At 33.8% G+C, this 16,931-nt stretch overlaps 1 protein-coding gene across 7 annotated transcripts in view; it reads left to right on the forward strand.

The window, feature by feature from the left end:
• Positions 1–16,931, forward strand: part of UNC13C (unc-13 homolog C) — a 586,284-nt gene that overhangs the window by 435,169 nt on the left and 134,184 nt on the right. For all 7 annotated transcript variants that reach the window (XM_077881171.1, XM_077881173.1, XM_077881169.1 and 4 more), the window contains one exon: positions 12,304–12,430. In XM_077881171.1, coding sequence (XP_077737297.1) covers positions 12,304–12,430 — 127 coding nt within the window. The remainder of the gene's footprint in view (positions 1–12,303; positions 12,431–16,931) is intronic.

Here is a 16,931-nt window from a genome sequence, read left to right on the forward strand (position 1 = left end):
TACTAACATACAGAATAACCCCCAGTGCCCGTCACCCATTCACTCCCACCCCCCGCCCTCCTCCCCTTCCACCACCCCTAGTTCGTTTCCCAGAGTTAGCAGTCTTTACGTTCTGTCTCCCTTTCTGATATTTTGCCCCATGTTTTCATTGAGTTGCCTGACATTTTCTTAATATTTAAATTTTTTATATATTATAGATATTACTCTTGTTGCATATTTGTATTGCAAATATTTTCTCTTAGTCTATGGCTTTCTTACTCTTAATATCTTTAGATAAATAGAAATTCTTAATTGTAACCACAATTTATGATAACTTCCTTTCTTGTTAGTGCTGTTTTTGTCCTATTAAGTAATCTTTGTCTACCCAAGATTGTGAAAAATAATCCCCCATGTTTTCTTCTCAAAATTGTTTTACCTTTACATTTTAGATCTACAGTCCATTTGAAACTCATTTTTTGTGTGTGCACCAAACCACCCTTAAAGTTGTGACATAATGGAAAGAGCTTAGACTCTGAAGTCAGATCTAAAAAATAATAACAGAAATATATAAAGTGCATGCCCAATAATAGACAAAGCATAGTTTCTTGGAATTATTTTAAATGATGATGCAAATATAGTTTTATTGGCATGGAAAATGTTGAGTGAAAGGAATGGGTTATATAACAAAGTGTTTACACAAATTGTATACATAATTCATAAAGCATCATCTTGGAGGGTATACAGTCATAGTTTAATAGCAAACCTGTGAATCATGGTATTTCTGATACTCTTCATTTCTTCTTTGAATTTTCCTGTACTGTTTGAATTATTTTTAAATGAACATGTATCTTTATTTCCAAAATAAACATGAAAAATTATTCTTATTAAAATACAAAAAAATACAATACAATACAAATAAGTATTTAGAGGAAGAGAATCATCCAGAGATAACCACAATAATCTTTTAGATCTGTCCATTCTACCTTTTCCTTGGCATAGAAAGGTGGTGGCTCTTTCTTTTTAGGCTTCTGAGGCCTATATACGTCTAACCTGATAGAGAGGCTTTGACATAGGAACTCCTGTGTCCAGTAGATAGATATATTTCTATATATAATTAAAAATAAGGATTCATGATAAAATGTATGGTTTTTAAGCTTTATCCCCATGTTGTTAGGAAAGAAGAAACCAATTATTCCGCATCATTGTGTGTTTATTAGTGGTACCAGATGGCTTAGGCTGTATGTGCTTTGCCTCCCTGTCAAAAATAAGACTGAATATATAATTCTTTAATACTTGGCAGGTTTTCTCTCATGACTCTGTAGATGTTTTGTTATCACATAGCTTCTGCTGAATGGAAGAGACACAGCCAGCCTGTTGTAACTGTATATGTTTGTTTTTCTCTTTAGAAACCTGTAAGATTTTTTTCTTTATTTTGTCCTTCAGCCATTTTGGCAAATGTGTCTATTCACTAATATTCATTAATATCTAGATTATGAGGATCTTTTCACTAGTGGAGAATTCCTTAACTTCATACTTACTTTCCTCTCTCCCTTTCACATTGCAAAATAATTTTCTTTAATTTTCCCTTTTATTATTCTGTTCAACTTGTTTACTTTTTTATATTATGTTGGGTCTCTAGAATTAGAAGTCTCTCTGATTTCCATTTCAATCATTCATTCTCAAATTTTCTGCTCTAAGAATCATCCTGCATTCTGGAAGATTTTATTAAGCTATTCCTCAAATTACCCATTTGTTTTCCTACATTTTCTATTTTGCTCTTACTATTTCTAGTTGTATTTTTAAATCAGGTGTTTGTTTTTGAAAATGTAAGATTTATATGGTTAAAATAATCCATATAAAAGAATATTCTGTGAAAAGTTCCCTTTCATACCAGACCAGTCTTCTTCCCCAAAGATGATTAAAATTTTCATTTTCTTGTGTATTTCTAGAAATATTCTAAGCCTACACATGTATATATATATACATATCTTATTCTTTTTTCACTCAGTTGGTAATATATATCCATACTTTCCCACACCTTACTATTTTATTTAGCAATACAATTTGGGGCTCATACTATGTAAACATATTTAGATTTAGTTCATTTTTTGCTATAATTTTATTGTTTTCAGTGGAATGAATATATAAAACATATTTCTTCCTATATCAATAAATATTTTAACTATTTTTAATGTTTTGCTAAGAGAAATACCTGCAAACCCATACTTTTTTGTTTGCATGTACACATATATTTGTAAGTAGAATTCTAAAAAATGGAATTGCCAGAAAAGCCCATGTATTTAAAATTTCAACATGTATTGCCAATTTTGCCCCAAAGGCAAAACTTCATATATTTTGTATATTGTGTTTATATATATATATATATATATATATATATATATATAAATTTATATGTTTTGTATTTTTTGCAAACTGCTTGATAAATATAATCTCATTAAATTTTTATTTAAGTATGAATGAAATTATGCATTTTCTACATTTGAAGAGTAATGTCTTTTTTGAGAATTATCAAATAAATTACTTTGTTTAAAGATTTTATTTATTAATTCATGAGAGCCACAGAGAGAGAGAGAGAGAGAGAGAGAGAGAGAGAGAGGCAGAGACACAGGCAGAGGGAGAAGCAGGCTCCATGCAGGAAGCTCGATGCAGGACTCGATCCCGGGTCTCCAGGATCACACCCTGGGCTTAAGGCAGTGCTAAACTGCTGAGCCACCTGGGCTGCCCATCAAATAAATTATTAATAAAGTTTTAAAAAGTCACCACCAATAATAAAATGAAAACTAATCAAATATTTAGAACATTTTAACCACTTTTATCTAAAATAAAACTTAACTGAAGCTGTTTGTTCTCCTGTGTTCATGAGGTATAAATTAGCTATATATTCTTTATAAATAATAAAGAGATCATGGTAACTCAGAAAGGTGAGGGAAAAAATAGCTTAGTTGAAATCTATGAAAAAGAAAATCCCTACTCTTTAGTTTTGTATATTGATAGAAACTGATAGAAATCAATTTTATCCTAAAAAAGAATCCCAACTACAAGTTATAAGTAATGATAAAATGTAGAGGAACTCTAAAAAATAAAATACATGAATATCCAAGTCTTTTAATAAAAAGCAATGATAATTCATTAAATTTCTGAGAATTACATGAAACTGATTATTTGTGAGTGGCTTATATGAGCTATGTACGTGGGAGGAAAATCGTTTATATTTCATGGATAATTCCTAATTTAAAAATTTATTGACATAAATAGAGCCTTTTATTTTAATACAGATAATTGGACCTTTTAAGACACATCACTAACTCTTCCCCCCTTGAGAAGCTATAAAGTGGCAAACTTATAGACCAAGTCCAATGTTGAGCAGGTTCTCTAACAGTCTGATTCATGAATTATTCTATTCTCGGAAAGACTGAGGAGAAAATGAGGGAATAGACAAAGCAAAAGAACCAGATACAATCTTCACATTATTTTATCCATCAGTGTGTCCATCCGTCCATCCATCCATCCACCCATCCATCCATCCATCCATCTATCCATCCACAGTTCTAAGCACACAAGGTAGTACAGGGTAATCAAAATTTTTAACAAGTTGGCATATCTGTTCCTGGAGAGTTTATCTAGGAAGGGAAGAGGTCACAGGCATGGTTATGTGATGTTAAAACAGACAACCAGGATCCCTGGGTGGCTCAGCGGTTTGGCATGTGCCTTTGGCCCAGGGTGTGATCCTGGAGTCCCGGGATTGAGTCCTACATCGGGCTCCCTGAATGCAGCCTGCTTCTCTCTCTGCCTGTGTCTCTGTCTCTCTCTCTCTCATAAATAAAATTTTGTTTAAAAAAAGGAAAGACAGACAACCAAGATTAGACCCCATGCCTCACCACTTCTACCAGAATCATCACTGTTACCACCCACTCATTGCTTGTTTGACTTCAGTAGCCTCCTCTATACCCTCCTGCTGTCTCCAGACAGCAACCAAAATGTATTTTACAAATGTAAATTAGACCAGAATCCTCCAGTGTTATTGCATAACTCTTAGGAGAAGAGGTCCTTATTATAGGCTACAAGATCCTGACTTGGCCTTGGCTTTTCTCTGAAATCAGCTCTCACCATTCTCACTCACTCACTCTGCTTTAGCCACACTAGCCTTCTTGCATCTCTTTGAGCTTGTCAACCACACTCTTTTGTTTGAAAGCCCCTTCAGTTATGTGAACTGTTCTTCCAAGAGATAGATTCCTGGTTTGACCTCTGACTTCGTTCAGTTCTGCTGTCATGTCACATTACTAGAGATCGTCCCTGAGCACCTTATTGAAAGAGGCACTCAGCTCATGTGCTCCCTTGCCTTGAATTATTTTTTTCCAGAACACTCTACTTCATATTATATTGGATGTTTTTTCATTGTCTTTCTCTCCTCTCTATATTATAAATTCCAAGATGGCAGAAACACTCTGTTTTCTTCTTTGCTGTACTCTCAGTATATAGAATAGTACCTGTTTCATAGTAGATAATAGATATATGTTGCATAAATAAATGAAATCCACATTTCAGATCTCAGCTTTCTCATGAAAACACTCTATACTAAATCTCTTGCTGGGGCTCTGATTAAAAATACAATATAAATCTGGTTTGGGTTTCTTTTTTTATCACTTTGCTCCATGACTTGTCAACTCCAGTAGCTTTTTGAAGTACGAAAAATTGTATTGTTTTGTTCCAGCCTTTTGGTGATCTCTGATTTTGATTACCTTTTCTCATCTCATCCCATTTTTCCCCTTACAACCATTCATCTCTAGATTCCTACCATCAGATTATGTAGTCTTGCCTTCATACTGCTTCCTGATTTTCCAAGGTCATGAAATTATATGTTCTTCCTTCTGGGTGTTATGGAAGCATAGCTTCACATTCTGAGTTGGATGTAAAACACTTCACAGATGTAGAAATTGATATTACAGATGGGGATGATACAGGAGGAAATGTTGATGCTGTGGTATTTAAATTCGGCAAAGAAAATTTTAAAGTAAAAAAAAAGATAATCAAATTGCACAGCTCATTTGTGAATGAATTTTTTATCCTGAAGTAGAGAAAGTTCAAGTTTGGATGACATTGACAGGGTTTCAGGAAGTTTGGGTTTCACTAGAAAAAACTAGTCTTATTTTAGGTTTGTGGGTTGATCTATGTCTAAATTCTAAGACAATGTGTCAGATAGTGTGTCTATGAAGTATGTCTGATTCTATATCATTCCTGATTTAATGAACCCAGAGAGCCTAGATTCATTCTGGGATTCTGCTGAGAGATTGGTTACATTTATGAATAGAACTGTCAGCTACTCCTCTCAAGGGTAAAACTGCTCCTAGTATTAGTTGTGGTGGCCATGGAGTAAGACAACATTTTACTAGTTTTTGTTGGATTTTCTTTTTCCTTTCCTAGTGTTTTGCTAAGGCTAAGTTATCAGATACGTGTCATGAAAGAAACTGACATTTTTTCTTACCCTACAAAAATTAATATTTGTATAGAGTCTTTGAATCTAAGAAAGTTGATTATAATAATTTACTATTATGCATAATCTTTTCTCTTGTTGGCTTATTTTCATCCCTGGGCTTCCAGGGTCCAAATCACATTGGTCCAAATTACTTTTTGCCAACATATTATATATTTTCTTTCATTTTTATTTTATTATTCCAAACTTTTTAATACCATAGCTTGCTCTGATAGCCAGAATTTTAGATAATTTCTCCCTCCAAAGATGTGCTGATATTACATGGCCTTTATAGAGCTGCATAAACTCTAAAGATAACCATAAATTCATATTAAGCCATGTACTTAGAAATAAAAAAGTATAACTTATAGTTTTCCATTTTATTTTTATTTTTTTAAGATATGCTTTTATTTTTTTTTTTAGATTTTTATTTATTTACTCATGAGAGACACACACACAGAGAGGCAGAGACACAGGCAGAGGGAGAAGCAGGCTCCATGTAGGAAGCCTGACGTGGGACTCGATCCCGGGTCTCCAGGATCAGGCCCTGGGCTGAAGGCAGCACTAAACCACTGAGCCACCCGGGCTGCCCATAGTTTTCCATTTTAAATACATGTTTCTATGTCTATGATATATAAAAGTTTGATACATACTTAGGTTTAGAACCAAAGGCTCTGAATGATGTAGTTTTAGATTTGTCAGCACACAATATCTCACAAAACATCATGTCATTGGGCCCCTAATAACTGGTTTATTATTTGATATATCTTCCAGAGTTTCCGTATCATCACCTCTTAAGGTAGAGTGTCAAATATTCAGAGGGATGTTTAGGATAGGTCTAAAATACTGTATTGCTACCAACTACAGGACAAAACAGCATTTATGCAATAAAACCATGTATACATAAAAACCCATGCATAAAAACTTTCAGGAAAAGAAAATATTCTTTTCACATAAATGCTAGTAAATACCACCTAAAGAAAAACAGGCATATACTTTCAATTTGCCAAGATTTTTTTTTTTTTAAGTAGGCTCCATGCCCAGCGTGGAGCCCAGTGTAGGGCTTAAAGTCATGACCCTGGGATCAACACTTTAGCTGAGATCATGAGGTCAGACACTTAACTGGCTGAGCCACCCAGGCACCCTGCCAAGCTCCTTCTTTGTACACTTTTAGCAAAGCATTTTTATACTCGTAGTAAAATATTCATATTTATCATTGAAATTCAAATATTAAATATTATACAAAATTATTGTACTGCAGTTTGGAAAACTAATTAAATGTTTTCTTTGTAAATGTAATGAGCTAGTTAAATCTTTGTTGCCAAAATTAAAATGTAGGAGGATTGATGGCTAAATAAATTCTAAGTCATTTACATTCTATGAGATAAATGCAACTTTGTCACCATGGTCTACCACTAAGCAGAGGATAATTTAATAGAATTAAAGATAATTTGAAGAATATATTTGAATTTGATATAATCTCTTAACATTGATATTTGGTAGGTGGTAGTTAAGACGGTAATTGTAGTTTATTTGAGATGTCTCCTTATAATATATAATCACACATTATGGGAGGAATATATAAAGACACAAAAACAGGCATATGGATTTTGGGACAATAACAGCTCACTTTTTATAGAATCATTTAAGTGGTAATAATAACTACTCAAAATATAGCTGAGAGCCCACAAGTATGAAATAAGACTGGCAGAAAAGTAAAAAGTGGTATTAATCTATCTGCAAAGGCTTTGTATTTTACTCCTATGATTTTTCCTCTCTCAGAGTCTATTTATCATTTTCTGAACATAACAAGTTTGATTAACTGATTTGCTATGTGATGGTGAATCAAGTCACAGTGGGATCTGCAAGAGGTAGTATTGCTGGCATAGTCCACAAAGCAAGGGGGATGCCTGAATACACATACCTGTGTATACAAAGATATGTATATACATACATAAAAGAAACAGGAACTTAGAAAGCAGAGTGGTATGGAGCTTAATTAGCAGGTGCGTCTCAATCTTTGAAAACCTTTCAGTGATGCAAGAGAAAACAATCCCATGTAGCATAATTCTATAATATACAATTTAACAAAGTATCAATTTATTCATTTCTTACTTGTATAAATCAAAGTGGGTGTTTCTGACTGGGCAATCCTCTTCTGAGAATTGGCTCAGGGACCCAGGTCTCTATCCACTAGTAGGTCTGTGATTCCCTAGAGTCTTAAAATTCTGACTAAATCTTCTGCATCTGGCCAGCAAACATGGGAATAGAGGGTTATTTCACATTAAGTGTTTCAGGGAGAGACTGAAAATGGCATACATTGCTTTGGTCTGAAATTTAGTTGTAGGGCAGGCCTATTACAAGAAAAGTTGGAAAATGTGGTCTAGTTGTGTGCCTAGGAGAGAAAGGACATTGGTAACCAGTTAATTCCACCACAAATACTGAGGTTTATGATGATTACAAGTCACTGCTAAAAAAAAGTTTAAATTATAATTAATACTTGCAACTTAAAAAGAGACATCACAAATGGGCCTTATACAGGAGCATACTCCTTCCAATTCTGTTTGTATTTTCCTCAAGATCAAACCTATGTCACCAACTAATTCAATAAACTGAAAACCTCTTGTTGTATCAGCTGAAGTGCATAATGCATGTAAAGATGGCAGTTATTCTTATTGAATTGGCAAAATATGAAAACAGATGGTACTGGTCTCCTGTTTCTGTCCACAGACAGCAGTATATATCAGTTGATAGTACATGAGAAATATAGGACTTCAAGGGATGGAAACAAATTCATATGGGTGTGAAAGCAATTCTCTGAGGATGGAACTAATAGTAATCTTCTAAGTTTATTTTCTGCAAAAGAGGCTGATAAAATCCTAATATGCAATCTATCCTATCAGATACATTCTTAGGAACTAGAACGGATGGTCTCTGAACTAGAGCAATACCAGATTTCATTTTACAAAAGGGTAATTGGTATTCTTTCTGTCTCCTTTCCCAGACTGATCCAACATGGAGAGACTTGGAAAGTGGGGAAGAAGGGAGAGTAGCATGGGCACTGTGTAGCTACAGAAAATTAGACATATAGAGGTGATTCTTCCCTGGAACTGTGGGAACAACAGGAATGAGAGGAACATAGAAATGCAGGGAGCTTGCAGAGTCCAGGAAAATGAATTTGGCATGATCTGTGTGTTCTGAGCAGAACATCCAAATAGGGAGGGAAGAAAGACTTTTGTAATCATGAAGAGGGAAGTGTACATGGATTATGCAAATAAGCTGGAGGTTTTACCTGAAGAACTGACTGGGACACTGCTCACAGCTGGCTTTTGCCTGCTTTGCAAAGTATAGAGATGACTTCATCATAAGGAGCAAAGATGGGTAAATGTTTTATTTTTATGGTATGACATAAATTCAAGGTTCACTCTAGCTCACAACTAAAACATGTAAAAACGTGAGTAGAGAGAAGGAAAAAACAAAACCAAAGTCTTATTTGGAGACACACAATTTCATAAAAGAGACACACATATATTACATAGTATTTCTTTAAAGTAAAAATAAAAAACCTTCTTTTATATGATATGTGTCTTTGTACTCAAATTCCTCTTTGGGCACTGAGCCACTACTCACAAATCATTTCTCTGTTGCTCACCTAAGGCACAAAGTTGGGGCTACATTCATCTCCTCCAGGAAATACCATCCTCCTGTGCATATCAAATCGTGCCATTGGCCGTGTTGTATTAAATGTACTATCATATGTCACCCTTCCTACGCTCTGTGTACTTCATCTTTATATCCACAGTGACTCCCACATGACCTAGCACAAGATAAATGTTCAGTGAACATTTTTGGTGTGAGCTGGAAACTGGGTTATCCTTAATGTGCAAACACTCTTGGAAGAGGTAACATATCACCTCAGACTCACCCCCAACATTTGCAAAGTCAAGAGCACAAATGGAGGACCACATACTATAGACCTAAATATTTATAATTTCTAAATCAAGCTAACAAACTGTTACATAAAACGTAGTTCTATCTTCCTACCTTAACAAATAAATGTGCTTTTATATTGATGAGATTTTAAAAATGTGCAATAGTTCTTTTTTAATATGCTGAAAGCTGGCAAAATATCAAAGATAATACAATTTAATTACCAATATGTATATTTAGGTGTCCTGGGTGGCAGTGTTTAGGTTTTCAAAGTAAAGATATGCATGTCATAAATTATTATATTTTTCTTTCTGACAATGCATATTTTTCTTTATTTCAGTGTGGTTACAAACTATGCAGTTATAATAAAATATTTTAAATGTTTTGCATTCTATTTACAATCATGCCATATAATACAACCTTCCCCAAGTTACATGATGTCTGTTCTCTTTTTTTTCCTGGTTTAAAAAATTTAAGTGTACCTTGTCATTGAACTTTTTTCTATTGCTTTTAAGCATTATTTTTTCTCTTCTGAGGTCCACTTATAGTTTACACACCTTCTTAATCCTTAAAGGATTGAAAATTAAAATGTTATTCAAAATTGACATGATTTGAATAAAGATGTAATTTAAACTATAAATACAAAAAATTAAATTGATTTCTGTGTCCTTTTTATATAGTTCACATATAGTTTACAGAAAGTTATTTTCTTCTAAGATATTTAAAAATATTTGTTAAAATGGGGACAAATTCAACTAGCCTCTCAGATTTTTATATAAATCATTTAAATAAAGCTATAGTTTAATGAGTTAGAATTCATAAATTGAAATTTCAAAAATAAAACTAATAAAATAATAACTAATAAAACTAATCCTAGAATTCAGTAGGTATCTAGTTGGCAAGGAATATTAGGCTTCATGTATATTACATCTAGAACTATACTTATATAAACTTTGAGAGTAATATGAATCACTTAGTATTCAAAATATTCCCCAACCAGCAAGTGCACCTGCCTTGCATGCTGCATTGATTCATGAGTGCCTTCCAAAGCATAAATTGAAACCAAATAAGATGGGTGCTTATTAAAACTTGAAAATAATACTTTTATGCAATAAATTATTGCATTTATGCCATCCAGAAAAAGAACCTGGTGAGTTAGTTTGCCCTTTCTCTTAGTTAAATGCTTCCATAGCTCAAATTTCTTCCCATACTCCAAAGCAGTATCTATTTCTGTTGTTAGCAACAGCAGTCTGCAAACCTAAGTAGCATTTAGACACAGTCACCTTTTGTTTTTAGGATACAGAATGAAAGATGGTCCAGAGTGTTTCTGTGGGGCTTACAGGGTGTTAATCATAAGAGCAGGTGGCGTTAGTCACAAGAGCAGATGTTTAGGGTTCTGATTTACTCTGCCAGCACCAAGAGTGAGATCCCAAGTGACAGAGGAATCCACAATCTATTTAATTTTTGAGTTTGAATTTGTGATGAGTCGAGCCCTCTTAGTGTATAGGTCCTAGGGCAAGGGTCTTTTCCTTCTGGGTTTCTGGGTAGTATTGAATTACTTTCCATATTTATCAAATAAATGTCTCCTCTTAAGGTGTGGAGGGATACTAGACATCTAAGGAGAGGGGTAGGGGAAAACTAACATTAAAAGAGAGGATGAAAGCAATGAATTTGGAGGGAGTTGAAGCAAAACATCACCTAGTTCATGATTTTGTTTGGGAGTTTGGTCTAGAAGTACTAGTTTATTCTTGTTTCTGTGTATATAAGTGTCTTTCTCTCTCTGCTCTACAAATTGTGTTGAATTAATCATTGTTTAGATACTTTGAAAATGTTTGATTTGGGGTTGCGTTCCCTCTTGTGTTTATCATTGGGATTTAAGTCCCTGTATAGTCAGGTTTTGGAAAGCAAAGATGCCCTCAATTTGTTTTTAACAATTTAATTGCTTCAGTGAGTATTTTCAGCCTGGAATATAAAATAGAGGATATTTCTACTATAAATCAAAGCCCTTGGCTTTGATCTTTAAAAAAGATCCACAGGCCTCAACCAGAACTTCTTAGAGGACACTTCAACATAAATATAGTCTGGGATATTTGCGGTTTGGTTCTGTCTGTGCTTATGGCATAGAATTGACAAAGATGTTAATATTGGGGACGGTGGAGGAGCAGAGATAAATATGTTCAGTAATATTATTACTTGCCTCTGTTCCCAGTTACTATATATCCAGATTAAAGGGGGGGGGAAGAAACAATTTTAAGCCACACTTTCTAAGAGAGAGGAAAAAATGTCACATATTAGGAAATCCTACTAAAGAAGTGTCTCAAAAGCCATAGGGTGCAAAATAATTTTGGCTGTACTTAAAAGGGGAAGAAGAAATCACCTGGCTTAGAATTCAGATATATCTCCTTTCCTTTTCAACTCTTAACTCTTTAAGTGTCAAATATCCAGGCCAGAAATATGACCTACTATTTCATATTTCTGATATTTATCAAGGATTATTTCCTCTAGTTTGATTCATGTTTTATCCATTCTTATAGGTGTAATTCTTTCTTGAACTTCGTTAGCAATAGGCTAAAAGTAGCCAAAATATAAAGGTTTGAAAATAAATAGAAAATTTTCAGCATATTATCACTCTTTACATGAGAATTCTCACCCTTTTCAGTAAGGCACATTAGAACGTTCAAGTTACTGCCCATTACTGCTTGATCTGTTCTACACAGGACCTATGATACTTTCTGGATTGGATTTTGTAAAATTTCAGGTCTGCCTTTAACAATTCACTTTGCTTTTACCTGGAACACACCATTCTCTTCCTTTTTAAAATACGACTGATAAAAGTAGATTGGGATACAGCAGCATTGTTGGCAAACCAAACTTTATTAAATGTTTGATTTTATCTGTTATAGAACATGAGAAGCAGCGGTTATGCAAGAGTACCGATTATATGAATTTGCATTTCAAAGTGAAATGGTTTTATAATGAATATGTGCGAGAACTTCCTGCCTTCAAGGATGCTGTTCCTGAATACTCCCTGTAAGTAGTGATTTTCACCCCCAAGTTTTCAGTTCAGAGTCCTGTAAAAATTATACCTGAATTATGCAGCCTTAAAATCTCTTCTCCTAGTCTTTGCCTGAATGCAGACATTTCTATTATAAAATTAATATTATAATACTTGCATTTCCTTGGGACTATATTTAATTGAACTGTGTTACATTTTCAACTGTTCTTACTTAGATATTCAACTAAAAGAATAAAGAATACAAAACAGGATATGGTTCACATAATGAATTTATCTTCTGTGAGAATGCTTGAACTCAGATTTTCTTGAGAAAATGAGAATATTTATATACTGAGCTTTATAATCAGATTTTCCCTTTAATCCAAACAAAAAATATCTTAGAAATTCATATTTCTAGGGACGCCTGGGTGGCTTAGCGGTTAAGCGTCTGTCAGGGCATGATCCTGGAGTCCCAGGATTGAGTCCCACTTCAGGCTCCCTACATGGAGCCTGCTTCTCCCTCTGCCTGTGTCTCTGCCCCCCTCTCTCTGCGTCTCTAATGAATAAATAAATAAAATATTAAAAAAAAGAAATTCATATTTCTAAAATAGAAGTCATCATTAAACAGGTAACATTTTCATAAACATGTCTGTGTCAAATACATTTCTAAGCACGCAGACTTGTAATACTCTGCATCTGACATTTATTAGAATTCTATTTAATTCTGTTGAGGAGGGTCTTCCATATGCCAGGCATTGTTACAAATGCTATAGGACAGTAGAGAATAAGATAAAGACCTCACCCTTAAAGAAGCTTATACTTGATGAGATACTGATAAGTACAAAAATGATGATAAAGCAAGGCAAAATTAAATAAGTCCCAATCCAGGAAGCACAAGCAAAGTGCAGTGGGTTTTCATAGAAGAGAGATATTCATTACCCCTATTTGGGGACTCTACATAATCTTATGAATGGAGTAGCATTGATGTAGACTTTGAAAATTTGGTCAGTTTATGGCAAGAAAAGCATTTAGATTGAGAGGAAAGTTATGGGCATTATTACGGAAGTAGGAATATATGGACTATGGTCCATGGGAAATGTCATTATAGTGGGGTATAGAGTATGTTTACAAAATGAGCAAGTAGGAAAAGTAGTTTTGAACTAGATTATTATAAATAAATGCTATGAGGCTTGCCCAAACTTCATGAGGCATTGTAGGCATTGGAAGAGGCAGAGAATGGGCAACAGGAAAGAGATGTAGAAGACAGTAATATTATGGTGACATTAGAACTTCCCTTTAATATGACTCTTGCTGTAGAAGTTTACAAGATGCAGTGGGATACTGCAACCAGTTAAAAGTCTCTACATGTCAGAGAGTGACGGTAGTCAGAATGTTAAGGCTGAGTATATGTGGGAGAGAAATTTCAAAGATAAAATTCACATAATTTTTTAACTGATACATATAGGATAAAATAAAGAGGAAAGAATTAATGATGAGGCATATGTGCCTGAGAAGCTTGTAATATTGACTTGGAATAGGGAAGGGAAAAAAAGATGCTATTAGCTAGACTTCTGCTTTGACTCTAGACTAACTACTCTAACTAAAATCAGACTGACATGCCCACCAAACACCAATAGGAAACCTGAATAAAATTAAACAACATCAGAGAGCAATAAAGGCAAGCAAGAATTGATGAACTATGGTCCCTGAGAAAAGAGAACTGCATTGAGGTGAATCCTGTACTTGCTGTATTTTTTTTTCTTCATCCTCCCTGCTCCCATGCATTTGTTAATTTGCAATGCAGGTCATTGTGACCAGAGAACAGTAGCTTAGTTTATAGCAATCTCCATGGAGTAGAGAAATAAATGTTGCTATTTCAGTACTATAAAGGCTGCTTTGACTTGTATTACCAAAGTCCTAGAGAAATGGGAACCACAGAAAAGTAAGCACAGCACCTTGCTTTCAGTTTTCTCCCTGAGGTATGTTCTGATTCCTCATCTGCGCATTTATGAGACTGAGGAAGAAGCAGGCAAGTATAGAAAGCAGGTACTAAGAGATCAAAACTTAAGTAAACATTTCAGCAGACTTCCAATGCTCGGGAGACAAGAATTTTGAGGTGAAGTCTTCCTAAGGAACAAGATTTCCCAGACTTTCAGGTGAGATCCTTTAGGGCTCTGCCCTAGAAATAAGAGCTAGAAATAGCCCAGACTAAAACTTAGCCTTGTCTACATTATGATTATCACCCTGTAAAAAAGGAAAAATGTGGATTTTCTCTAGAGAAAATGACTAAATGTTTCATATTTTTTCATAGGACATGTATGATATTCAACAAAAAAAATTAAAGACTGCCAGGCAACAGGACCAAATGACTAAAATCCAAGAGAAAAAATAGATATTAGACTTATTAGACATAGACTTTGATCTAAACTTTAAAATGTAAGAGAATTTCCACAGAAAAATAGGATGTATAAGGAAAAATAAAATAAAACTATAGAACTGAAAAAGGATATAATTAGGAATATAATAAATCACCTTAATGACAGATTATACATAGCAGAAGAGGGGATGAAAGAAATGGAAGCAAATTTAGAGAATATATCCACATAAATACAGAGGGAGAAACTAAAAAAAATGCAAAATATAGAAGACAGAATCAAACAAGGGATATATGGGACAAACTGTAAAGGTCTAGCATGCAAAGAATTAAGTCCCAGAAAAGGAGAAGAGAGAAGGAATAGTACCAGAGCAATGTTTGATAAGATACTACATGTGGATTTTGCAAAATGATTGGAAAACATGAAGCCCACAGATCAAGAATTTCTATAAACCCTGCAGGCTATTGAAATGTGAGGAAAACTATCTGTCATTACATCATAAAAGATTGCTTAAAACCAGAAAAGAATATAAAAAATCTTTCCATTTATTGGAGTCAAGGAAGGTAAGACACTTTACTCTCCAAGGAGCTGCAATAATCCTCTTGGATGATTGTTCAATTGGAGTGACTGACACCAGATACACCGCCATGACATCTTTTAAGTACTGAAAGAAAACACCTAACAACTTAGAATTCTAGAAGCATCAAAAACATCCTTTTAAAACAAGGTGAAATAAGTATATTTATATAACTGATAAGCTGAAAAAAAATTTCAGTAGACCTTCACCAAAAATATATAAGCCATGCTGCAGCTAGAAGGAAAATGACTGAAGATAAAAATTCAGTAATGTAGTAAATAATACAATGCATTAGAAAAAGCAAACAAAGACAGATAATTAAAAATGCATTAACTATTTAGAATAAAAAATCTGTAGAAGAAAGTAATACATAGAATTAAAATATAAGACAACAGTAGCATAAAAACATATATATAATTTATAGAGTTATATAATTATAACTCTATAATTCTACTTGGAGATTATACTTTTTTTTCAGCAACTGAAGAATCAGACAAAATCAATAAAAATACAGAAGTTTCAACAACATGAATAACACACTTAAAGATATTTATCTATCTGTATCTGGTCACCCAGAGGTTCCATAATTTTTCGTGGGAATTGTTTATACACACACACATACCTGTCTACAATTTATGACCAACAATGATAAAACACACATTGTTATCATGTACACATTGTACATATACCAAAATAGACTACTTGCTGAACCATAAAACAGGTCTAATGGATTTTAAAAGATTGAAATATATACTATATGTTCTTAGACCACTGTGGAATTAAGCTAGAAACCAACTCCAGAAGATAAGTAGAAAATGACCAGATAGGCAAATTAAACAGAATGTTCTAATTCCTAAGTAAAAAAGAAATCAGTGTAAATTACAAAATATTTTGAACTAAGTGATAATATAGCATATTGAAACTTGTGGATTGCAGCTAAATTACCTTTTACATGTAGCTGTATAGTTCTCCTAACACCATTTATTTGAGAGGCTGTCTTTTCTCCATTGTATACTTTGCCTCCTTTGTCATGGATCAAGTTAATGTATAAACATGGGTTTATTTCTAGACTCTCTATTCTGTTCTGTTGATCTGTGTGTTTTGTGTGTGTGCATGCCAAAACCACATTGTTTTGATTTCTATAGCTTTGTAGGATAGTTATAAATTGAAAAGAGTGATACCTAAAGCTTTGTTCTTATTTCTTCAGATGCTTCAGCCATTTGGGCTCTTTTGTGATTCCATAGAATTTTCAGGATTATTTGCTCTAGTCTTTAAAAAATAACATTGGAATTTTGATAGATATTTCACTGAATCTGTAGATTGCTTTGGGTAATATAGACATTTTAACCACCTCAATCTTCAAATCCACAAACATGGTATATAGGTATATATTTCCACTTATTTGTATCACCTTCAGTTTCTTTGATCATTGTATTATTTTCAGAGTACAGTTCTTTTGCCTTCTTGGCTAAATTTATTCCTAGGTATTTTTTGATGCAATTGCAATTAAAAAAACTTCATTATGTCATAGAAGATTGCTTAAAACCAGAAAACAATATAAAAAATCTTTCCACTTATTGGAGT

This window comes from Canis aureus, chromosome 32, assembly GCF_053574225.1.
Source record: "Canis aureus isolate CA01 chromosome 32, VMU_Caureus_v.1.0, whole genome shotgun sequence".
Classification (NCBI taxonomy): Eukaryota; Metazoa; Chordata; class Mammalia; order Carnivora; family Canidae; genus Canis; species Canis aureus.